Source organism: Alexandromys fortis, unplaced genomic scaffold, assembly GCF_014885135.2.
Source record: "Alexandromys fortis isolate MF-2015 unplaced genomic scaffold, M_Fortis_MF-2015_v1.1 scaffold_35, whole genome shotgun sequence".
Lineage (NCBI taxonomy): Eukaryota > Metazoa > Chordata > Mammalia > Rodentia > Cricetidae > Alexandromys > Alexandromys fortis.
Genome location: NW_026067913.1, coordinates 16,972 through 41,661, shown reverse-complemented (window position 1 = coordinate 41,661; position 24,690 = coordinate 16,972). Strand labels below are relative to the sequence as shown.

Below are 24,690 nucleotides of genomic sequence, written 5' to 3'. Positions count from 1 at the left end.
ATTGGCTGTTCAGCTTTTTATTATACCAATCACAGCAATACATGTTCACACAGTATACAAATATTTCACAACAGATAATGTACTTTTTAATTAAAAAAATACTATATTCTAAATACTTATGACTCAAACTTACTTCCTCTGAAAATAAGAGAAAATAAAATACATTTTTTTTCATATAGGAGAAAATTTTCAAGAAAAAAATACGCCAGTTCAACTTACACCTGCCTTGGTAAGATCACCTTCTTCCCGGAGAGGCCTAAACGGGACTAAGCCTGTCCCTCCCATACCAAGAGGAATAAGCCTTTTGCCTGATAAAGCTGACTTAAGCGCAGTGGGACACAAAAAGAAACAGCCTGATGATATTTGGAAAAATGAAAAAGATAGTCTTACAATTGATCTTTCAGAATTGAATTTCAGGGATAAAGATCTGGATCAAGAAGAGGTGAGAGCCCATATCATTTTTAATCATTAAAAACCCCTTTAATATTCTGATACATATTTGTATCTTTATATACATACACACACACAGAGACACACACATACATACTTGCTGCATGAGGGAAAAATGGTACTTTTTATACATAAGTTTTTCTTACGTATAAAAATAATTTAGTTTGCGGTCTGGTAATATAACTCACTTGTAGCTCAGTTTAGAAGTTCCATGACTTTTTAGAGATCCATTACTTTGAGGTATAGCCCTTGCAGGTTTTAGGTGAATTTCATAGTCTACAAAATGACTTACTCCTGTTACATCTCCAGAATGTAAGGAGCTATAGAGCTGATTAGCTTCTCTCACTTGTAATCTGTGCTTTCTACTTTGAGAGCCACTGATTCAATATTAATTGAATTCATACAATAGTCTGTCATTGCTGTTTACCAAAAATGTCATGGTTAGTAAGTAATAGGGGGGAGTTGGCTTCATAGCAGCTCACTGCCTAGTAGGTTGTTTATTACCAAGCAATGAATCTAGTTTTTATTCTGTGCACATATTAGCATCCATTTTGTTTGTACTAACTGAGGATTGGCTAGCTTGGCAAAGTTAATGAAGTTAAAAAAAAATCTAAGGATACTTTTATACATATATGCATTTAACCTCATGAGTTGTTTTCTTTCCTTTTCTTAGATGCAGAGCTCTCTTAGGTCCCTTCGTAACAGTGCAGCTAAGAAAAGAGCAAAGCTGAGTGGCAGCAGCAGCACTTCTGATATTGATAGTCCCGACTCCGCGATGAAGCTTGAGCTGACCATGGACTCCCCGTCCCGATCATCCTCTCCAAACGTCAGCTCTTACAGTGAAAGTGGAGTTTATAGCCAAGAATCGTTGACCTCCTCTCTTTCTACAACTCCCCAGGGGAAGAGAATAATGTACTTTATTTTCTGACATGTTAATAGTCACCTATAATTGTGATCTAGACCTAAAGCACTGTATCTGGAAAAGACTTAAAGCCATTTAATATTTACTTCTTAAAGTGTTTAAATAAAGCAGGTATGGTGGTACACACCTTTAATCCTAGCATTGGGAAGGCAGAAACAGGCAGATCTCTGTGTGTTTGAGTATAGCATGGTCTATACTCAAGGTGTGGCTAGGTAGACCTATATATTAAGACCCTGTTAAAAATGAAACAAAGAATTTAGATATCTTTAAGATACAGTGTGGCAGTTTACACACACACCTCCTGTTTACCTCTAGTGGAATAGGGATGGAAAGGGAGTGTGACTGTCCCGGTAACTTAGCTCCTAATTATCATGGGCCTTGTATCAAATGCCAGTTGTTTTCCTAACGTTTACTCTAATGCTCTTTGTGCCTTAACTTTTCTAGACCATTTGCTTTTTGGCCCATTATGGTGTTTTTTTTTTTTTTTTTAATTTTAACTTTTCACGAATTCACTCTAGTTCATGAGTAAGTTCTTCCCAGCTATTGCCGCATTATTTCTAATATCTTACTGCTGTAACTTCATAAATCTTGGCACTCCATACTGGTACTTCAGGTATCCTAGTGAGGAGAGGGCCTGCCTACATAGTACTGCTGGGGTTCAAATCCTGTCTTTCTCACACCAACTCCCCAGAAAGCCTCTGCTCTGAAAAAGTCACCTCCTCCTGGACTCTGGACATTTCTGTGACCTTGTAGAATTTGAAGTTTCCCTTTATCTGGGACTGAAAGTCCATAGTAGAGTTGCCATTATGGGAACATAGATATATAGTTAAATAATTGCTAAATAGCTTCTCTAAATAGTGGTGTAATTTTATACTCCCATTGGTGATGTGAAAGTTATGACTGCTGCTTATTCTTGCTAAAATTTGATGTGAAACCTTTTTTGTTTTGTTTTCTTTTGCCTTTATTTGGATCCTTATTAATATAGAGCTATTAGAAGTACATTTTTAAAATTATCTTCAATTTAATGAACTTAAGAAACCTCTCACAAATGGGGTAAAGACTGCCTAATTAAAAGAGAGGTGATGTTTTATTTCAGCAATTATAGAATTTAACCGAATTTTTATGTTCCATTTTAGGAGTTTGTCTTTTATGGTTTTCTCCTTCACATTTTTAACTTAAATCATAATTTATACTTGTAAACATTTCATCCCTGGAAATGCCTTAATTGTTCCTTCCTCGATAGAATATTGGAATATATTTACATAATTGATTGAGAATGACTTTAACAAAGAAACAGCTTACAATGAGCATTAAACCTAATGGCCTTCTTTGATAAAGGTGAAATTTTGAATTGTAACTCCTTCAGTTGCAACACAATGTTAAAAATTTAAAGCCAGTTGGGAAGAGAATTTGAAGCCAGTTTGGAAGAGAAGTTCATTTTGTATTTGTAACATTTAGAATTATGTATTTCTCCTTTTGTCTCACAGACAAAAATATTGAATGCCTTTTAATAATTTATTTAAATTTATTTTATGCAAATTGGTGTGCAAATGGTGATGTCAGATCTCCTGGAACTGGAGTTACAGACAGTTGTGAGCTGCCATGTGGATGCTGGGAATTGAACTAGTTCTTCTGGAAGAGCAACCAGTGCTCTTAACTGCTGAGTCATCTCTCTTGCCCCTAAATATCGAACTCTTTAAGATGGGAATCGACTCATTACCTTTAATGAATTTAAGATTTCTACCATGAGCCAGGCAGTGGTGGCGCACACCTTTAATCCCAGCTGGTAAATTGTGTTGCTTTATAAAATGTCTTGTCACTCATTATAATATTTACTGGGTTTCTTTGCTGTAGGATTTAATATTCTTTCATGGTGAAGGCTTGCTTTCTTTGTTAAGCAAGGCCCGTGGGTCTTCATAATATCTAGATGGTAGAGCAAAAAATAGTTTTAAGAAAGTGGCATTTACAAACTCAGCTGTTGCTCCTGTTGATAATACAGTCTTGTCTGTTTCTGTCTATGTAACAGTAGATTACATGTGTAGTGTTTTAGGAGATAACTTAGATCTGCTTCCTAGCCTTGGTGGTATACAAATTTGATTCCCTCACTTGGGAGGCAGAGACAAACAGATCTCTGTGAGTCTGTATAATGGGTTCTACTACAGCCAAGACTACATAATGAGACTAGTCTCAAAGTCAAAGCAAAACAACCCCACAAGCAACAACAAAAGATTTTTAGCCATAATTTTTCATTCTTGTTTTCTGGCTATTCTAGTATCCTAATGTGTTAGTGAAAAGAATGTACAATGAGTGATATAAGTGTTGCACAGCTCTCAATTGTAAATGTTTATTCAATTTACTTTGTTTCATTAGGTCAGACATATTTCCAACATTTGGATCAAAACCTTGCTCAACAAGACTTTGTTCTGCAAAGAAAATCTCCCATGCTGCTGAACAGACTCCTAGTGCAGGTATCTTGTTTTTATAAATATGCTTTCTTAAGAATATGGTTGATTTGTAATATAAAAGGTGATAGAAAGTGCATTTTAGATTTAGGTTTTGTACTTACCAATTTGCCGTTAACCATAACTCATTAAACAGCCATTCTAATGAGAGTGAATATGGCTTTAGTTTTGAAAGAAATATGTTTACTTGACTCCGTCATTCATTTTTCCAGGCTCCTCCACAAAACATTTTTATTTAGCTGGGTGGCGGTATCATATGCCTTTAATCCCAGCACTCAGGAGGCAGAGGCAGGCGGATCTCTGTGAGTTTGAGGCCAGCCTAGTCTGCAAAGTGAGTTCCAAGACAGCCAGAGTTACACAGGAAAACCCTATCTCAGAAAACCAGAAGAAAAAAAAAGATATTTTTATTTAATTGCAGTGCATTGAAATCTGTCACCATTTTGAGAGCTCACTTAGTAATTCTGATACATAGTTTGTGAACATTAGGTATCACAGAAGACAAGCAAGGAAGTATGTATGTTATTTAGGTACGATTAGCTAAGACTAGTTAGCTATTATTTGTTTACATAGACAAGAACAAAGTTAAATACAGAAATGGTATAAAAATGCTAAAGAGAGCACACCTTTCCCACATCTGTTTGCAGAGAATGTTTCTTCATAGAGTTTTACAACTGTTACTGTAATAGCACTGAATTTCCTCACTGATTTTCTTATGTTGTTACTGTCAAATGTTAGTTTGACAACACCACCTAAAGCCAGTATCTTCCACCCATATCTAGATTAACTGTTAAGACTAAGAATTTTTAAGAGTATCAGTTCCTTCTGTAAGGCTGTTATAATTTAAAATGAGGTTTTAGTTTTATTTTTTGAGAGAAGGTCTCATGTAGCCAGGTGGCCTTCACTTGCTGTGTAAGTAAGCATGGTCTTGAACATCTGCTTCTCCTGCTCTTATCTCACAAGAGTTAGTGTTTTATGTGGTATAAGACCACCATGCCAGTCTTATGTGGTACTGGGGATCTAAGGTAGGGCCATGTATGTGTAAGCACTTAGAAGAGATACTTCTTTATACTTGATGAACTTAGCTAAAATCTTTGTCTACTGTTTTCCTAGCCCAGCTTCCAGTAGCTAGCACTTTTCCAACTATTTTGTTTTCAATAAAGTATTGTACTGTTAATGATTCATTTATTTTTATTTTATGTGCATTGGTGTTTTGCCTGCATATATGTCTGTGTGAGAGTGTTGGATCCCCTGGAACTGGAGTTAAAAACAATTGTGAGCTGCCATATGGGTGCTGGGAATTGAGCCCGAGTCCTTTGGAAGAGCACTCAGTACTCTTAACCTCTGAGCCATCTCTTCAGCCCCAAGTATTTCATTATTTAAAAATTAAGTATATTCTTACTGCTTTCTGGTTTAAAATGTAGCTAGGTATGAAAATGGGCAGTGATGCAAATGTATTGAATAGGAATTTTTATTTAATCAACATTATGTAACTCTAGTAGTGATAAAATATTAGTGTAAGTATAGACAGTTTAAACATTCAAATGTTGACTAAATTCTTTCTTACTTATTAAAAGGACATAATAGTGTTATATTTTATTTTTTATTAGAGATCTAATACTATTTGAGTATTTGCAATATGCTTGGCAGTGTACTAAGTTCTTTATGCTTTCTCTTTTTCTTTTTTTTCTTTCCTCCTTCCTTCTTTCTTCTTCTTCCTCTTCTTGCAGGGATGGAGATATAAACAAGGTTTCACTGTGTAGACCAGGCTGACTTTGAACTTACCATATAGCCTGTGCTGAACTCACTGTGCTCCTCCTGCCTCTGCCTCCCAGGCATGAGGACTTTTAAAGCACACACCACAATGTCTAGCTCTCTATTTCCTACATTTAATTCATGTGACAGTTGTGGTTAAGTTTCTACTCTTCTTCCCATTTTACATACATTAAATGTCTTCCCAGAGTCTCTCAGCAGTTAAGTGGCAGGGTAAAGCCTACAGTCTACTGAGTATGATATAGAGTTCTTAAAGGAATTAACTGTCTCGTTAGCCAAACCAGGAGACACCCATCACATGGGTGCAGAAGAGAAAGGTGTGAAGAACATAGGCCCCCTTAATCCACTGTTTTAACATTGGGAATTTATTTTCTTTCTTTTGACAAGTTAAGGGTGTTATTTATTAATTTAATCAGTTAAGTTCTTGGGTTTTGTTTGTTTGTTTGTTTTTTGTAGCCCTAGTTGTCCTTGAACTTTTTAGTAGTCTCGGCTCACTTCAGACTTCTGATCCTCCCACATCTAATTCTTGGATGCTAGAATTACAAGTGTCCACCCCCACATCAACTATAACATACAATTATTTGGTTAACTCTTTCAAGCATTACATTTTTTATTTCATTGAAAGTTACATAGTTTAAAATATGGTAAAACTTTAAAATTACTAGCATAATTTTCAATGATGTTGCTGATCTTTTCAAAAGTGTAGTCAGCAAAATAGACTTAGAAGAGAGATATACACCTATTGTAAATATTACCTAAATTATTTAAATAAATATGTATTTTATTTTATAGGGATTACAACATCCAGTGTAAGCATAATTGGTCAACGTATGAACTATGGGTTTGGATGTGGTGATTTTGAAGATGATAGGTCACATGACATTTCACCTAGTGCTTTAAAAATACAAAATAAGGAACCCCCAAGACATAAGCATACAAAAGGTTTGTAAATTTGATGACAAATTAATTTTTAATATTCCATATATCTAAGTCAGAATCTTCTCTAAGCATACCAAGAAAAATAACTAAGAATTCTTAACTTTAAGGTTTTCAACTTACCATTTTCTACTGATAGGTTTTCTCTGAAATAACATTTTAGGATTTATGGTCTATGCTCTTGTCTAAAGGAGCCGATGCAAAGGACAAAACATTAGTTAAAATTGGGAATCCCTGGGCTTTACCCCAAGAGCTTGCAGATACATACATGCAAACAGATTTTCTATAAGACATTTCTTCACTCAGAGTGAGAGCAGTCATGTGAATGAATGTCTGTGGATGTTAGCCATGGAGTCCAGACAAAGCAACAGGAAAGTCCTTCCCTTACTAGAACTTCTTGGAATCGCTAGCTCCTTAACTGTTGTATTTTAAAACTGCAGTAGTGAATAGGACATCAGGCGAGTGCTTTGTCCATTTCTCAAGTTACTCTATGGTAGTTGCATTTAAAATAATTTCTTAGCCAGCACAGTAGTTCCTACTTGTAGTCTCAGCATTGGGAGCTTGTGACTGGAGAATTACCCGGAATCTAAGGCCAGCCTGGGGTCCATTGTGAGTTCATTAAGTAAAGAGCTGCCTTTTTTCCTTTTGCATGTGACAGCTGTGAACCTGCTAAGACCAACATTTAAGCTGGGCATGGTGGTGCACACTGCAGTCTCAGCACTCAGGAGGCAGAGGCAGGATGCTCAGACATTTGAGGCTACCCTGGGCTGCATAGTAAGACCCTGCCTCAAAAAGAATGACCAAAAGGAAAAGGAGGGGGGAACCTCTGGGCTTCATTACTCCTGATCATCTTAAATCACGGATGGGGAGGCAGTCGTGTGTTAGGATGTGACTTATTTGTGTGTGGAAGTAACCCAAGTTAGCCTAGAAAATTATGCTTTGGCTTGAGATTGACCTCTTCTGTTCTGGGGCTTGAATTTTGTTCTCCACTTTCACCGCTTCTGATGACGATCGCGTGATGATTCTATGATTGTGTGTTTCTCTCTTCTTCAACCTGGCCTGTGTAAGCTCCTCAAGGGAAGGAAGATTTCTGTTTCGTTGTTGATCTCTGTGGTAGCTAGGGGGTATTCTAATTTTAAATATTCATTGAATTGATTGATTTGGATTTGTTATGAAATAAATTTTCAATTTTTAAAGGCTATATAACATCCTAAAATATACCACAGTGAGTGCTTTTTAATGTGCTGTTTTGCCTTTCTTGTCTTTGTTTCTTTTTTTTTTTATTCCTTTTTCTTTTTCTTTTAGGATTTACAAGGTCATCAAATTTACAACAGATTTCCAATTTTGACTTCACATCAGAAGACTCAGTAGTAATTGTTGGAAAAGGTATTTCTAAGTTGTCTAGCTTTTAAATTTAAGCATTTACTATGCATAAGCAATACTGGTCAACATTAAGTTGAAATAATTTTAAATGAATACTTAATTTTATATTTTTGCCCATTAATGAAACCATGGGGCATTCATCTTAGTAACCTTCAGAAGTAGTTAGATACTTGTAAGGCAGCTTAGGGATATCTATAATAACTATATTATAGTTTAATGTCAAATAGGTTTTATCAGTATAGCAATTAATGTAACTTAATGTGAAATTTCTTATTTCTAACGAAAATTCCAAGTGAGCCCTTGTTATATATTTCAGAGATGCAAGGCGACCTTGAAGAAACAAAATTGTCTTTAAATATTATTTTCTTTTTCTTAAAAAATCTTAGTTACTTTTCTCATATCTCACAAAAAGCTACGTATGGGATGAAGAGGTGAACTTGGCCCCTGAGTTGAGATTATACAGTGCATTGTGGTGGGGAGTCATGATGGCAGCAGTGTGAGCTGGCTGCTCCCAGTGTATCTGCAGTAAGGAGAACAGAAAGACAAATCTCCTGCCCAACTCACTGTCTGCTCTCTAGTCAGCCCGCTCACCTTCAGGGTGCATCATCCCTCTGTTAGACTTCTCTGGAGGAATTGTTTCCAAGATGATCACAATTTCAGTCGAGTAGATTTACTATCACAAGTCCACCCCTTGTCAGTTTGACATTCAAACACATCACTTTATGGGCTTTTATTTTTTTATTTTCTTATTTATTTATTTATTTTTGGTTTTTCAAGACAGGGTTTTTCTGTAGCTTTAAAGCCTGTCCTGGAACTAGCTCTTGTAGACCAGACTGGCATCGAACTCACAGAGATCCGCCTGCCTGTGCTTCCTGAGTGCTAGGATAAAAGGCATGTGCTACCACTGCCCAGCTAAAACACATCACTTTAAATCATAACATTCCACCTTTGGCCTGATAGGTTCATGATCATCTCATATTACAAAATATATTTATTCCAACTAACAAAATTCCAGTAGTCCTACCATTAAGAAGTTCAGAATCTCTTCTGAGACTGAAGGCAGTCTGTTAGCATGAACCCCAGTAAAAAAAGAATAAATTTTAAAATAAGATAAAAACCATGTTGCATACTTTAATATACAATGACACAAAGTAAACATTCCCATTTCAACAGGGAGTAATGAAGCCAAGGAAAGATGGAACCAAAGCAAGACAAAAACCCAACACAGTTGTCACCATATCATTCAGCTACATGTCTGACATCTGTGGCTTGTGATCACAGTATCTAGGCCATGGCTTTGAGTAGCCCTATCTTTCCAACTCTGCCACTTGCAACACATTGCCTTCTTCTTAGGCCAGCTCCACTCTATGCATACATAAAAAAATACGCATTCCTCAAAAAAATAATCCTGTGGTGCTGGGATTCCTAACAACATTCTACAGTCTTCATTACAAATTAGCCTTCACATTCATAGCTTGTCCCGTGGTACCTATTACCGTGATAAAAATGACTTGGGAAAAGAAAGGGTTACAGGTCCATCATGAAGAGAAGTCAAGGCAGGAACTCAAAGAGGCAGAAACAGAAGCAGAAACTATGCAAGATAGCATTCCATCATGGTAGAAAGACATGACAGCAAGTGGCAGGCATGGTGGTAGAATCAGGAAGCAGAGACAGCAAACAGGAAGTAGGCAAGGCTATGAACCTTCTAAGCTGGCCCTCCTAGTGGCATACTTCTCCAGCAAGGCCTTACCTCCAAGATCTCCCCAAGTAGTATCAGTAAGTGGGGAGCAAGTGTTCAAATGCCTGAGACTGTGGAGAACCCAGTTTCATTCAGCAGCTTCTCAAGGAGCTGCCTGCATGGAACCTATTCCTGTCACATACTACTTGGATACCAAATTTTCTGGAATCTTGACACAAGTTTCCATGGCCCTTTATCTCTTACTTTTTGCCTGCTTGCAAAATTACCACGTGGATTATACTACCAAGTTCTGTTAGTAGCTTGGGTTGTAATGTTTAGGTGCTGTAGCCATCGTCACTTATGTCCTGTGTGTGCAGTCAGGAAGCAGAGTGGAGTGACCGTGGTGCTCTGAAGTTGCTCTTCTTCTCTGAGAAGCTAAGATGTAGCAAGATAAACAACAAGGAAGGCACCCTTTATTTATTTGTTTGTTTTCTTCTCATATATTACATCCTCACCAAAATTTTCCCTTCGTCCTCAGTACCCCCACTCCCATTTTCCCCTAATCCACACTCCTCCATTTTTCTTCAGAAAAGGACAGGCCTCCCAGGGATAAGCCAAACATGGCATAACAAGTTAGGAATGCATCTTTTTGTTCAGTATTATGAAATAGATTTCACTGCAAATAATTTGCTTGATAATCTCATTAAATACCCTCTTCAAATTACCTCTAGGCTATTTTGAAGATTTAGTCTGTAATTTCAATTTCTCTTGTATCTTGGTCAGTGTTCCATTTCTGTGAAGAGACACCATGAGCAAGGCAACTCTTATAAAGGAAAGCATTTCATTGGAACTGGCTTATAGTTTCCGAGATTTAGTCTATTATCATCATGGTGAGAAGCATGGCAACATGAAGGCATGGTGCTGGAGAAAGAACTGAGAGTTCTCCATCCTGATCTGCAAGCAGGAAGAAGAGAGAGACTCTAGGCTTAGCATAGGCTTTTAAAGCCTCACATCCCTCACCCAGTGACATACTTCCTTCCACAAAGCCACACCTCCTAATTCTTTCAAATAGCAACACTCCCTTGTGACCACACATTAAAATTTATTAACCAATGGGGGCCATTCTCATTCAAACCACCACAACTTATATACATGGACATATTTTTACTTGTTCAGATTTCCATATAAATGTCCCTACCTCAGGATTTATGCTTCCCTTTCTTCCTTGTGTAAACAAATCCCAGTTTAAAGTTGTGCTCTTAAAAATCATCTTAAACACCTAGTTCACAGCAGTCTTATGAGTCTTCCCTTGAACCTCACTTAAAAGTCCAATTTTGACCTATATCTTCATGAACAGCTGTCTTCTTACATGGGTGGGATATTTGTTTGTATACTTCATGATTATTTAACATGTTTTATCATGTGTTAAATGAAAAACCTTAAAATTTGTTACCTGGAATGCCATTACAGAGACTATAATTGCTTGTTGTTTGGTTGATTGCAGGTGTATTTGGAAATCCAAATTCAGTACCAACAACTTGCAACCAACCAGTGATATCCTCTTTGGAACATGAGGATACATTCTCAGTGAAACCAAGCATTGAACCGCCCTCAGGGATTTATGGAAGAGCAGTCCCACAAAATACTCCGTCATATCTTGATGCTGAAAATGACAAAGATGTAAGGTTCTCTACTAATCTTTAGCTATGTTGTTATTTTCTTTATATGAGCTGTGGGATAGCAAACATCTTTTAATTAACAACTTTAATTTTATTTTGTGTGTGTGTGTGTGTCTGTACGTGCGTACACGCATGCACATGCTGATGTGGAAGCCAGAATATAGCTTTGTGTGTCGGTCTGCAGTTTACACCTTATTTTAAGGAGCACCTCTGTCACTGCACTGTGTAAGCCAGGCTAGCTGTTGCACAGCTTCTGGGGATTCTCCTGTTTCTTCTTCCCGTCTTGCTGTAGGAGAACTGGAGTTATAGATGCATATAGCACAATATCTGGCTTTGAGTTTAGCAAGTTTGAACAGCACACTCTTTTTTGTTGTTGTTTGTTTGTTTGTTTTTTGAGACAGTTTCTCTATGTAACAGCTCTGGCTGTCCTAGAACTCACTTTGTAGACCAGACTAGCCTTGAACTCATATAGATCTATCTGTCTCTGTTTCTGGAGTACTGGGATTAAAATGTGTGCCACCACCATTTGAACAGTAAAGTTGAATAACATACTCTTTATCCACAGAGCTGTCTCCGCATTTGATTAAAATTTTAGGTAATTGAAATTTCTGATTCTTAATCACTTAAATTGTTGATATACAATATGTAAATATATAGTATATAACATAATATGTAATATGTTTTATGCGGAACCTAATGTACAATATATATATGTTATAATATATAATGTAATATATATATTTTATGCTGAACCTGTGCTTTATGTACTATGGTTGTGAGTATATATATTCCAACAGTGACAGACTGATACTCTTTTTTTAAAAAAAAAAAATTATTTATTTATTATGTATACAATATTCTGTCTGTATGCCTGAAGGCCAGAAGAGGGCGCCAGACCTCTTTACAGATGGTTGTGAGCCACCATGTGGTTGCTGGGAATTGAACTCAGGACCTTTGGAAGAGCAGGCAATGCTCTTAACCACTGAGCCATCTCTCCAGCCCCAGACTGATACTCTTAAGCATGAATTTTGTTGGATATCTGCACTATATAATTCTTTCAGATTTCAGGAGTTCTAAAATAAGGATTGAAAACCATGTAGTTGGTCTAGGATCAGATATGTATGCTGGTAGTTCTGGCACTTTAGAAGAAAGGGCAAAAGAACCATGAGTTCACAGTAATGCAACTACATAGAGAGACCAAGGCTAAACTGGGCTATAGGAGGCCAAGACCAACCTGTCTCAAAACAAAAAGTATCATTTGCTTTATATAGACATTTAGCGTGCTTCTGTATCTCTTTCTCTTTATGCACACACACACACACACACACACACACACACACACACACACAATTTTCTAAGATAAAGATATTTTTAAATGTTAAACTTTCTGAATACTTCCAGATATGTAAATAGACTTTTCTCTCCTACCAGCCAGTTCAAAATAACCACTCAGAGACTTATTATTAATTATAAATGATCATCTGATAGCTCAGGCCTGTTACTAACTCTTACATTTTAAATTAATCCATATATCTTATCTACCCTCTGCCATGTGGAGGTCCCTTCTTTCAACACAGCATATTCATATTGCTTCTTTATGTGTCTCTTTTGACTCTTCAGACTCTGGCTTTCTTCTCAGCCATTTGTCTCTGCCCCCAAATCATGTCCAGCTATTGGCCAATCCGCTTTTTTTTAACAATGAGAGCAACATCTTTTCACAATGTACAGAGGATTACTCCATAGTGTTTCCTGCTTTTTGTCTAATTAAAAAAAGAAGGTTTTAACTTTAGCATAGTAAAATTATATATAACAAAAGCAGTTATCAAGTAAAAATTACAATATCAAGTCCATTATATTCTGCAAAATTAGAGAAAATACTCTATTGTTTATCTTTGTGAGTCTAAAGTTTTATACCTAATTTACTTTTTATCATAACTAAGGAAAACTATAAGTTTAATTTTTTAGTCTATAACTCCATCAAAGATCACAGAAGGGTAAAATGTTACTTAACAACAAGGACATCTGGCTGCCTGGACAATTACCCAAAGTTCTTCACTAGGGCATCTAACTTTGGCCTACAGACATAGTTATTTGACAGACATCTCTGAGAAGCAGGGAATTTTGAAGGACTGAAAAAGTTTGTTAGTTGCTTTTTTTGCATCCTGCTGGTCCAGTTTGGATGGTAAACTGTAAGGGCAGTTTCTTTGCCCAAATAGCCAGCTTTTGCCATAAAGAAAACAACCCCATATGGAGTTTCTTCAATGCCCCTTATTCTCTTTTGAAGTAAATTGGTGCTCTCAGGAGCAGATGTGTCTCACTGTCATGAAAAGCCTTAGGTTATTTTTTTTTTTTTTTTTTTTTTTTTTTTGGTTTTTCGAGACAGGGTTTCTCTGTGGTTTTGGAGCCTGTCCTGGAACTAGCTCTGTAGACCAGGCTGGTCTCGAACTCACAGAGATCCGCCTGCCTCTGCCTCCCGAGTGCTGGGATTAAAGGTGTGCGCCACCACCGCCCGGCAAGCCTTAGGTTATTAAACATATTAAATGTCATATTCTGTAGGAATTTGAAGTGTTTGAAGACTATCTATCTATCTAAATATATCCGTGTATGACCCTAAAGACATACTTGATGTGACTGACTATAAGTTTGACTATTATAGATGACTATTAATCTATATTTCTTAATTATATATTACATTTTAAATGAACTGCATAAACACAATACCCTAAACAAGAGTAGAAACATACATACAGTATAGCAAAATTAACTTTAAATTTACTCAATAAACCAAAATCCATACCAATGTAAAATATTTTGAGATTACTGTCTTTTAGATTAGGGTACATTTGATAATCTACCATTTTATCATTTCTATATCATATCCCCCTTTTTTCCTTTAGAAAGAAATCTTTTTTTTTTTTTTTTGGATTTTTTTCAAGACAGGGTTTCTCTGTAGTTTTTGGTGCCTGTCCTGGAACTAGCTCTTGTAGACCAGGCTGGCCTCGAACTCACAGAGATCCGCCTGCCTCTGCCTCCCGAGTGCTGGGATAGAAAGAAATCTTTGAATTTAAGTCTAAATGCTATATGTATGTAGAGTTTCTCTGTGGCTCAGCAGTCACTCCCAAATAACCATGGAGGCTTCGTATTAATTTTAAATGCTCAGCCACTAGCTCAGGCTGGTTACTAGCTAACTTTTTTTTAAGTTTATTTATTTATATAGTATCCTACCTATAGGCCAGAAGAAGGTACCAGACCTCATTACAGATGGTTGTGAGCCACCATGTGGTTGCTGGGAATTGAACTCAGGACCCCTAGAAGAGCAGTCAGTGCTCTTAACCACTGAGCCCCACTAGCTAACTCTTAAATTTTTAATTAACCCATATTTTTTATCTACTCTCTGCCACTTGACGGCACCTTCTTTCAACGCTGTATGCATGGTCATCTTGCCTCTTTCTGCATCTCTCTCGACTTCTCAGACTTTGCCCTTCTTCCTAGCATTCTCTCTGCCCCAAAAATTCTGCCTTATTATCAGCTAATCAGCTTTTTGTTAACAATGAGAGCAACACATTTTCATAGTGTGCAGAAGGGTTATTCCACAGCACAGACATTTCAACTTCTTCATGCAGACTAAAGTTTCTATTGCAAAATCTACTTATGACAAGATGAGACAAAAGAGAAAAGAAGAACAAGAGCTTTTTGATGCTAAAGATTGTGAAAGGAAAGAGCTGAATCCCTGGGAAAGAATAAAACATACAGGAACTGAGAAAATGACATCTGAAAGTAAGTAATGTTACGAATGCTTGTTATTTAATGTGGGTGCATGAGGTCCAATACAGTTGTAACAGAGAACGGTGGAATAGATGGATAGTAGATGATTCTGCCTTTGATTAGCTTGAAGAACTGGAAACAGGCTTCAGTTTTTTATATATGTGAGTATCTAGATTTTTTTTATATCCAGGTTGATTTAACAGTCCCTTCTATACTCACTGGAGATACCCCTCTTTCACTTGCTATAGTTGAGGTCATTGAGATAGTGGAGTTTGTGTTAGATCTTGATCAAAAGTCTCTCTAAGGCTAATGAGCTAGCTCAGAGGGTAAAGGCAAATGTTGCCAAACCTGGTGACATAATGAAAGGTGAGAAGCAACTCTCATAGGTCATACTTTGCCCTCCAAAAGTGCACCATGGTGTGTGTACACAAGAATAAATGTAATTTAAAAGAGTAAGTCACTATTGACCATCTATTCTATTTGTCCTTCAGTATTTTTTTACTATATATTTTACACTTAGGCAAGAGTAGGTGCCATGAATTCTGGGGCATAGCTTTTGAGTGTTCATGTGCGTGTGTGTGTGTGTCTTCATGTTCAGGTTTGTGCACTTAGGTGTTTGTATTCATGTACTTGTGTATGGGTTTATGCAGGTCACAGGTTGACATTGAAGTCATTTTCTACCTTGTTTTTTGAGTTGAAGTCTTCACTGAACCTGGATCTTACAGAGTCAGCTACAATAGTTGGCCACAGTTGTGGGGATTCTTCTCTCTTTGCCTCCACAGGGCTGAGATCAGAGGCCTGTGCTGCTACATCCATCTTTTTCCATGGGTCCTAGGGATAGAAATCAGGTCAAGTACGTTATTGAGAGTCGTCTCCTGAGATGCCTTTAAGACCAATGGATAGTTCTTGGGTATAGAACAAACTATCAAAAAAGAATAGGTTAAATTGAACTGTTTTGTGAGCTTTGGTAAACATTAAGTAGTATTTCTTAATTACTTTTGTTAAACTAAACTTCGTAGACTGTATTTTCATTCTTAAATTTATGCTGAGTTTAAAGTGCATATCAAGAAATAGAAGAAAATTAATGTATAAATATAATTGTGCACAAAATTTTCTTTTTTTTTTTTTTTTTTTTTTTTTTTTTTTTTTTTTTTTTTTTTTGGTTTTTCGAGACAGGGTTTCTCTGTGGCTTTGGAGCCTGTCCTGGAACTAGCTCTGTAGACCAGGCTGGTCTCGAGCTCACAGAGATCCGCCTGCCTCTGCCTCCCGAGTGCTGGGATTAAAGGTGTGCGCCACCATCACCCAGCTCAAAATTTTCTTAAAGTAAAAATAAAAAGGTCTAGCATATTCAAGAAGTGCAGAACTCTTCTTGAAATTCTATGTGAATAGAGCTAATCAGATGGGAGGTGTTAGTATGTAAATTTGCTACCTAAAGTCATCACCCTACAACCTGTTAAAATAGGCATTTGTGAAGTTTAGCTATCAATATTCTCAAGTAATTTCACTATGTTTTAATCTTATAAAAGCCAGGGAGAAGGAGCTGGAGAGATGGCTTAGTGGTTAAAAGCACTGGCTAGATGACATGGTTCATCCCAGCATCCCACAGCAGCTCACAACTGTCTGTGACTTCAGTTCCAAAGGATCTGATGGTCATTTCTTGCCTCTCAAGCACTGTGTGTGCACATACACACACACATGTTCACAGACATATATGTATAGTTTTGGATGTACATCTTCCTTATGTTGCTGATGCTACAGCTCAGTTGCTCTGTGTCACTCTTAGTTATTGGAATTGTCAGTCTCACCAGGATATTCCAGTTGCAGTATTTTATATGAGAAAAGAATGATTTTATATGAAAAAATTAATATAAAAGATATAGTTTTAAATAGGTGTGATTTGAAGTTATTGCAAAGTTTTTGTTTGTTTTAACAAACTAAAGCTACTAATGTTATATGAGGAAATACTCATTTAACATCTATAGTTGAGTATGTTTATATCCTTTATGTAAAGGTTCTTTGTTGCCTTATTTAATGTTTTGTTTTAGGTGAAACATCTCCCGGAGTCATTCCACAGTATAAAGAAAGAATGTCTTCTGTCACTCATAGTCCAGAGATAATGGATTCATTGGAATTACGACCGTTTTCCAAACCAGAAATAGCCCTGACAGAAGCCTTACGGCTTCTAGCTGATGAGGACTGGTAAATCAACACCGTTCTTAATGCTATCCCGGTATCATTGAGATTATTTTAGTTCTTAGGCAGCTGACTCTTTTTTTTAATTTTTTTTAAATTGTTGAAAAAAAAATTCCGCTTCCTCCCCGTTTCCCATTTCCCTCCCCCTCCTCCCACACATCGCCCTCTCCCCCCACTCCCCTACCCCTCTCCCCCTCCTCCCTACTCCATTCCCCCTCCCTCTCAAGAATGTTGAGCAGTCCATATTCCCTGCCCTGCGGTAAGTCCAAGGTCCTCCCACTTCTATCCAGGTCCAGCTGACTCTTGCTTTTTTTGGGGGGGGGGGTGGTTCGAGACAGGGTTTCTCTGGTTTTGGAGCTTGTCCTGGAACTAGCTCTTGTAGACCAGGCTGGTCTCGAACTCACAGAGATCCGCCTGCCTCTGCCTCCCAAGTGCTGACTCTTTTGAACTTATTAATGTTGCTACTTCTGCCTCAGATATATTAACAGTTATGTTTTAACTTATATACCATAAAGACATATTTTAGCTTTATTATGAGTTATGTAAAACCTTTGGCATTAGACTGTATATCTCATAATTCACTTGAAATACAATGTATAATAAGCAACTTAGAAACAACTGCAGTATTGGGATCATTGAAAATACCAAATGCAATATATACTTGGCAGTGTTTGTGCTAGAGTATCTGCTGGCTGCTTTTTTTCTCTCATTTTCTTCTCTAGTTCCTTCTACACTCCATCATCCCTTTTGCCTCTGCTAGAGTGTGCTCATCAACATCAAGCCGGGCTGCTGAACTTGGGGTATTGCTCAGTGGTAATGCATATGCTTGACATGTGCCAGGCCCTTGGTTTGTAAACCAATCCCCAGTAAACCCCCATGCCAAAAGTGTGCTATAATATATATTTCTAATTTCAAAATAAATCTCCATAAGCTGTATGCATTTCCCCATTTCTACTTTCTCCTTAAACTGAATGTTCTCAAAAAAAAAGGGTGACCCATTAACTTTAGTTTTACCCTATGTTCACCTTCTTAATATTCTTTAATTAGCTTTCAATTAGGAATCCTTTCACTAAAACTACACAGTCACTATTTTGCTAAGTCTACACTATTCATTTCTTGGTCTCTCCTCTTGGAAAACTTTTTACTTTACCTCAGAACAATCAGTCTCTTGATTCTTTTCCTGCTGTAATACCTTGTGATTCTTTTATTCTGTTTTCCTTTAGGAGTACTATGGAATTAAGTTCTCTGGTGTTCTCTAAGCTACTTTTTTGTTTGTTTGTTTGCTTTTTGAGACAGGGTTTCACTGTGTAGCTTTGGAGCCTGTCCTTGAACTAGCTCTTGTAGACCAGGCTGGCCAGGAACTCACAGAGATCCGCCTGCCTCCACCTCCCAAGTGCTGGGATTAAAGGCATGCGCCACCACCGCCCTGCTTAAGCTACCATTGTTTAATCAGGGGCAGTCTTTCCTTAGCCAAGAGTCAGAGAGCACATATTTTTAGATAACAGATGTCTCTGTTTTGAGTACTCAACTCTGCTGTTGTATGTTAGAGATGTTGAGGTGGTGCATTCCTGTAATCCAGGAAGTGGAAGCAGGAAAGTCAGGAGTTCAAAGCCAGACCCTGCTACATAATGAGTTTGAGGCAGCCTAGACTGTATAATTCCTTGTCCTTAAAAAACACAAGCAAAAGACAAAAAAAAAAAAAAAAATGAATTAAAAATGTCTAGGGCTAGAGAAATGGATCTTTGGTTTAGAACACTTGTTCGCTATTGTAGAGACTTGGTTGTGATTTCCAGGATCCATGTGCTAGAATACAGTCAACTGTAACTACAGCTCCCTGGGATCTGACACACTCTTCTGGACTCCGTAGGCACCTGCACTCACATGTGTACATATACACGCTTATATATAAAATAAGTCTGGGCTTGAAAGACGGCTCAGAGGTTGAACACTAGCAGCGCTTCCAGAGAACCCTTTGACCTCCACATAGATAGCATGGCATGTGCCCATGCTCACAGATAGTACACACAATGAACAGAGCAGCATTACCAGCTAAAGTTCTTCCATACTTCCCATTCTCTGTACCTACAAGATGAAAACCATCAAATCTAGCTGGCCGATAGTGACGCACGCCTTTAATCCCAGCAGTTGGAAGGCAGAGGCAGGCGGATCTCTTTTAATTTGAGGACAGAGAAACCCTATGTCAAATCTCCCCACCCCGCCCCCACAAAAAAAAAGGAAAGAAAATCATCAACTTTTGCTTGTGAATTGTTTCCTCACTAACGAGCTAACAGCTAGCTTTTTTCTCACTATTTTTCTTAACTTTCATTTGTTATTTGTCTCTACTTTCCAGAAAGAAGATGGTACTTTTACTGAAATAATACCTTAGCTTGACTCTTATGTTGGTTTTTGCTATTAAAAGTTATTTGTGGTGGTGGAGGTGGCACACACCTCTAATCCCAGCACTCAGGAGGCAGAAACAGACAGATCTCTGAGTTCGGGGCCAGCCAGGTCTACAGAGCAAGTTCCAGGACAGCCAGGACTACACAGAGAAACTCTGTCTAGAAAAACCAAAAGAAAAAAGAAAAAAGTTACTTACTTGGATTTTAAAGATTACTAACTATTAAGGAAATAATTGTTTCCTCATTGCCCCCTCCCCACAAAAAGCATTTGCGATTCTGTTCTAATTAAATCCCATTTGAAAGATGATTTTGTCATTTGTCTGTCCATAGGGAGAAGAAGATGGAGGGACTGAATTTTATCCGATGCTTAGCTGCTTTCCACTCTGACTTGTTGAACACAAAGTTGCACGAAACAAACTTTGCAGTAGTTCAAGAGGTAATGTTTTCAGATAAATTGAGTGTTGTTTAATTAGAAATTTACATACACTTATTTGAGTTTCAAACTGTTTAGACAGTTCTGTACTACATTTTTGAGTATTTATATTTGAAGTAGGGCTTTCTTAATTTGTAATATTTGAAAAGTTATTTGATGTTGATGTGGAGGATATATAATAATGCATAATCATGACCAGGTATGGTGATGCAAGCCTTTAATTCCAACATTGGGGAGGCAAAGCTTTTACAGAGCAAGTTCACATAATCAGATATCTTACTTTAATGTCAGAACTCATTCCAGAGGGATGTTGCTGCATTTCTGACAACATGTGGGGGGGAAGTTCACGTTTCAAAGTTGTTTTTTAGGTGAAAAATTTACGGTCTGGGGTGTCACGTGCTGCTGTGGTGTGTCTAAGTGATCTTTTCACGTATCTGAGGAAGAGCATGGATCAAGAGCTAGATACTACAGTAAGAGCCTTGCTGCACAAGGCTGGAGAGTCTAACACATTCATACGAGAAGATGTGGACAAGGCGTTGAGAGCTATGGTTAATAATGTCACTCCTGCACGTGCAGTCATTGCTCTTATCAATGGAGGACAAAGGTAATGTCAAAATAATCTTGAAATACCCTTAAACTAAGAATCAAATTATACTTCTGTGCACAGTGAGGGTAAAAGCAAATTTTGCAAAAATAATTTTTCCATGATAAAAAATCATATGTTAAACAGGAAAAGAGCCATAAATTTGTTTTTTAATAATATTACATTTGTTCAAAATCTGGAGCTAAGTAAAGTTTAACTGTTGTCAGTCATCTTTATCACTTCTTTAGGGTAAGATGGCAGGCTAGAAGCTGCCTCTGAGCCTGGTATGGAAATACAACTCACAACATAAAGGCATTTACAACTTCAAATAGACATGATCGAGAGAAACCTCTCCATAATGAATCATAGTCAAGGGGGCTGGAGAGATGGCTCAGTGGTTAAGAGCATTGCCTGCTCTTCCAAAGGTCCTGAGTTCAATTCCCAGCAACCACATGGTGGCTCACAACCATCTGTAATGAGGTGTGGCGCCCTCTTCTGGCCTGTAGGCATACAGACAGAACATTGTATACATAATAAATAAATATTTAAAAAAAAAAAAAATGAATCATAGTCAAGATGTAAAAAGTTGTCATGAACTCCATTATTATGTATAGTTGATAAATGCTAATAAAAGTATTGTCCAAAATGCAAAACAGGAAAACAATATTAAAAGCTATGAGGAAGGGGCTGGCAAGAGGGCTCAGCTGGCAAAAGCCTCTTGCCACCATGCCTGATGACCTTTGTTTGATCCTCAGAACCTAAATGGTGCAAGATGCAAACAATTCTCACCATCGTCCTCTGACCTCCACACTTCACACAGCATACATACCCACATGCAAATTGTTAAGAGAATGATTTTAATAATAGCAACAAAAACAAGCCTATAAGGGGAAAACACCAGCTTACCTAAAAAGACAGGCACATGAGAATAACATCAAATCTCTCACTGGTAACACTCAAAGCCCAGAAAGCGTGGAATGATATATTTTAAGCTGTAGAAGTAAATAATTGTCAACCTTGGTTGTTATATATGGCGAAGTTATCTTCTAAACCTGATGGAGAAACGTGGAGATTTCAACATAATGCACAAACTAAGGCAATTCATGGTAAGCAAACTAGCACTGAGGAAAATACTTCAAGGAATACTGTACACTAAAGAGAAAGAAAGTCTCATTCATGTGAGTACTGAAAAGAATACATTTCATGAGAGGAGTAGATGACGTGAGAAAACCCACCACGTCTGGCACAGTAAGCAGTCAAGCCCCTAATATGATTAGGGAGAAAGAGAAGAACTAACAACAACAGTCCAACCAAGCAGAGCCAGTTCACAAAAACCATTGCGAATTGCCAACCTTTCCATAGGAACCGTAAATAGAAATGGGCTCAACTCACCATTTAACAAATGCAGATCACGCTGGGTGTGTTGCCGTACACCTTTAACCCCAGAACTTGGATGGCAGAAGCAGGAAGACGTCTGAGTTAGAAATCATCCTGGCCTGTCTAGCAAGGTACTGGTTAACTAGAGCTATATAGCAAAACCTTCCTCAAAATAAATAATAAATAAAAATGAAAGAAGCAGACCAACTGACAAAATTAAAAACCAAATTCATACCTGTTCATAGGAAGCGCACACCTCACTGGGAAAGATACCAACTGAGAGGCAAAACATGGATGTCAACATCTTAAGCGAATGTAAACCAGAATCAAGCTAGTGTAGCTGTTTTGATACCAACTGCATTCAAATCGAAACTAACCAGAAGGGATAATGATTAATACAGAATAATAAATAAAGGGAACAGTTTATCAAGAAACTGTTAAGTAGCAAATGCACTTAATGTTTGATACTCCTAACTTCAGAAGAGAAACACTAAAAGGAAATGAAAGGCCAGAAAGGTCTTGGTTCTGTACCAGTGTGCAAGTTCATTGTCCTACTCAAGTCTTTTGATAGGTCAACCAAACAAAATTTCACCAAAGAAACTTCATTAGATGAGATGGCTCAGCAGGCCAGGGTGCCTGCTGCCAAGCCTGACTACTGGAATTCTATAGCTGGATCCCATGGTGGAAGAAGAGAACTGACTCCTGAAGGTTCTGAAGGTTGTCTTCTCACCTCCACATATGCACTTTGACGTGTGTGCTGCTACACTCACACACACACACTAATAATAATAATAACAATAACAACACAGACCAGTTAGATTTAATAGCTGTTTGCAGAATATTCCATCTCACAGGTGTGGAATATATATTCTTTGCAGAAGCCCACAGAACCTTCTCTAAAATTAATCACAATATAGGCTGTTAAACAAGTCTTAATATATAAAAAAGAATTGAGAGTTTTGATGTATCTTCTTGGGTAGAGATAACTAATGTGAATCAGTGTTATTTCAGCCTCTCAGGTGATTAATGAGAAGTTGTTAATTTTTTTCTTTTTATTTATTCTTTGTTTCTTTCACATCATCTCTATCCCATCCATTTCCCCGTCCCTTCGTATCAACCCTCTGCCCCTGCAACCTCCCCGCCCCATGACAAATGGTTAATTTTTTGTTTTTTTTATCAAATTTGTTAAACTCTACGTCTGTTGGAAATAGTTCATGCCTCAACTTGGATTTGCATGGTCGTGTTTGCTTTGCAGTCATCTGCACATTGCAGTAAGAAGATGTACAGCCCAGCATTTGGCAGAGGTAGTAGAATTTATGGAACCAGAGCGTATTTTGTCTGGAACAAAGGATATGGCTGAACGCTTACTGCCTGCTGCTGCTAAGTTTGCTCAAGATAGCTCACAAGAAACCAGGTGAATAATTGGTAATATTTGCTAAGTCTTTTTTGTTTGTTTTAAAAATTTACATTTGCTCATTTTGTATGTGTGGCACATGAGCATATCATGACATATATGTGCCATGGTGTGCATGTGCAGGTTGAAGGACAGTCTCTCTATCATGTGGGTTCTGGGGATTGAAATTAAGTCATCAGGCTTGGAAGCCAGTGCCTTTATTCACTGAATCATCTTGCTGGCCCCTAAATTTTAGAAATAAGGCCTTAGGCCAGGCAGTGGCGGCACACATCTTTCCCAGCACTCCAAAGGCAGAAGCATATCTCCAGTGTGCACCTCTATGGTGCCTGATGTTCCTCTGTTAGAATGACATTTGGCTCCTTTACCCTAAAAGGATCATGTTTAGTTTTATGTAACATAATCCTAGCTTGAAGACTACCCCACCATTTCAGTAGCATAGCAACCTTAATTGTGTCCTCTAACATTAGCTTCATTTTTAAAATTTATACCTTAAATGACAGAAAATAGAATTTTGAAGAGTGGCATCTAGCTAAGTTTGAGTTAGAAAAGGAGAGAGTGAGTCAGAAGGATAGGATGTAGAGAAGGTTAACTAAGGTCAGATGTGCAGCAAGGTCAGTGTGTGAGGAGGCCAAGACAGAGATGATGCGTCTGAGTACAAGCTTGAATATGGACCATAACACATGTAAAAAACAAACAAAACTAGCCATACCTTTGTGCTTTCCGTCTGACTCGTGGTTGAAAGATCTAAGCTACAGTAACTTTAAAAGGGGGCAGACAGGAGAATAGGGGAATGCTATTCGCTCAAGGACAGTCAATGTGTCTGAATTTCAGTGATTTACCTACATAAGGGACCAGCAGTCTCTGTCATAGCCTCACCCATTGGGCAAAATGCATCCAGGGCAGAAACAGTTCGTTACTGTATGAAAATGCACTAATGTGTTTCTCACATATCCATAGGTATTATGGTCGAAAGATGCTTTTCCTCATGATGGGTCATCCTAACTTTGAAAAAATGCTTGAAAAGTATATCCCATCTAAAGATTTGCCATATATTAAAGAATCTGTTAAAAATTTACGGCAAAAGGTATGTAAGTTGTTTATTGTGTAAAACAATTTAAAAAGCAAAGCTTATAAGCTAGGCTCTCACAGCACTTGAAAGGTGGAGCAGGAGAACCAAAGGAGTTCAGGTTATCCTCAGCTACATGTTGAGTGTTGGTCTACCCTTGACAACATAGTACCCAGTTTC

The 24,690-nt window shown here is 37.7% G+C and overlaps 1 protein-coding gene across 3 annotated transcripts in view; it reads left to right on the top strand.

Moving 5' to 3' along the window:
• Togaram1 (TOG array regulator of axonemal microtubules 1) overlaps positions 1-24,690 on the top strand; it is a 61,092-nt gene that overhangs the window by 22,538 nt on the left and 13,864 nt on the right. For 2 of the 3 annotated variants that reach the window (XM_050138810.1, XM_050138807.1), the window contains 12 exons: positions 180-442; positions 1,124-1,362; positions 3,743-3,840; positions 6,397-6,546; positions 7,846-7,926; positions 11,106-11,281; positions 14,904-15,057; positions 17,091-17,244; positions 19,968-20,073; positions 20,439-20,674; positions 23,286-23,444; positions 24,402-24,528. In XM_050138810.1, coding sequence (XP_049994767.1) covers positions 180-442; positions 1,124-1,362; positions 3,743-3,840; positions 6,397-6,546; positions 7,846-7,926; positions 11,106-11,281; positions 14,904-15,057; positions 17,091-17,244; positions 19,968-20,073; positions 20,439-20,674; positions 23,286-23,444; positions 24,402-24,528 — 1,943 coding nt within the window. The remainder of the gene's footprint in view (positions 1-179; positions 443-1,123; positions 1,363-3,742; positions 3,841-6,396; positions 6,547-7,845; positions 7,927-11,105; positions 11,282-14,903; positions 15,058-17,090; positions 17,245-19,967; positions 20,074-20,438; positions 20,675-23,285; positions 23,445-24,401; positions 24,529-24,690) is intronic. The other variant, XM_050138809.1, reaches the window with a different exon arrangement.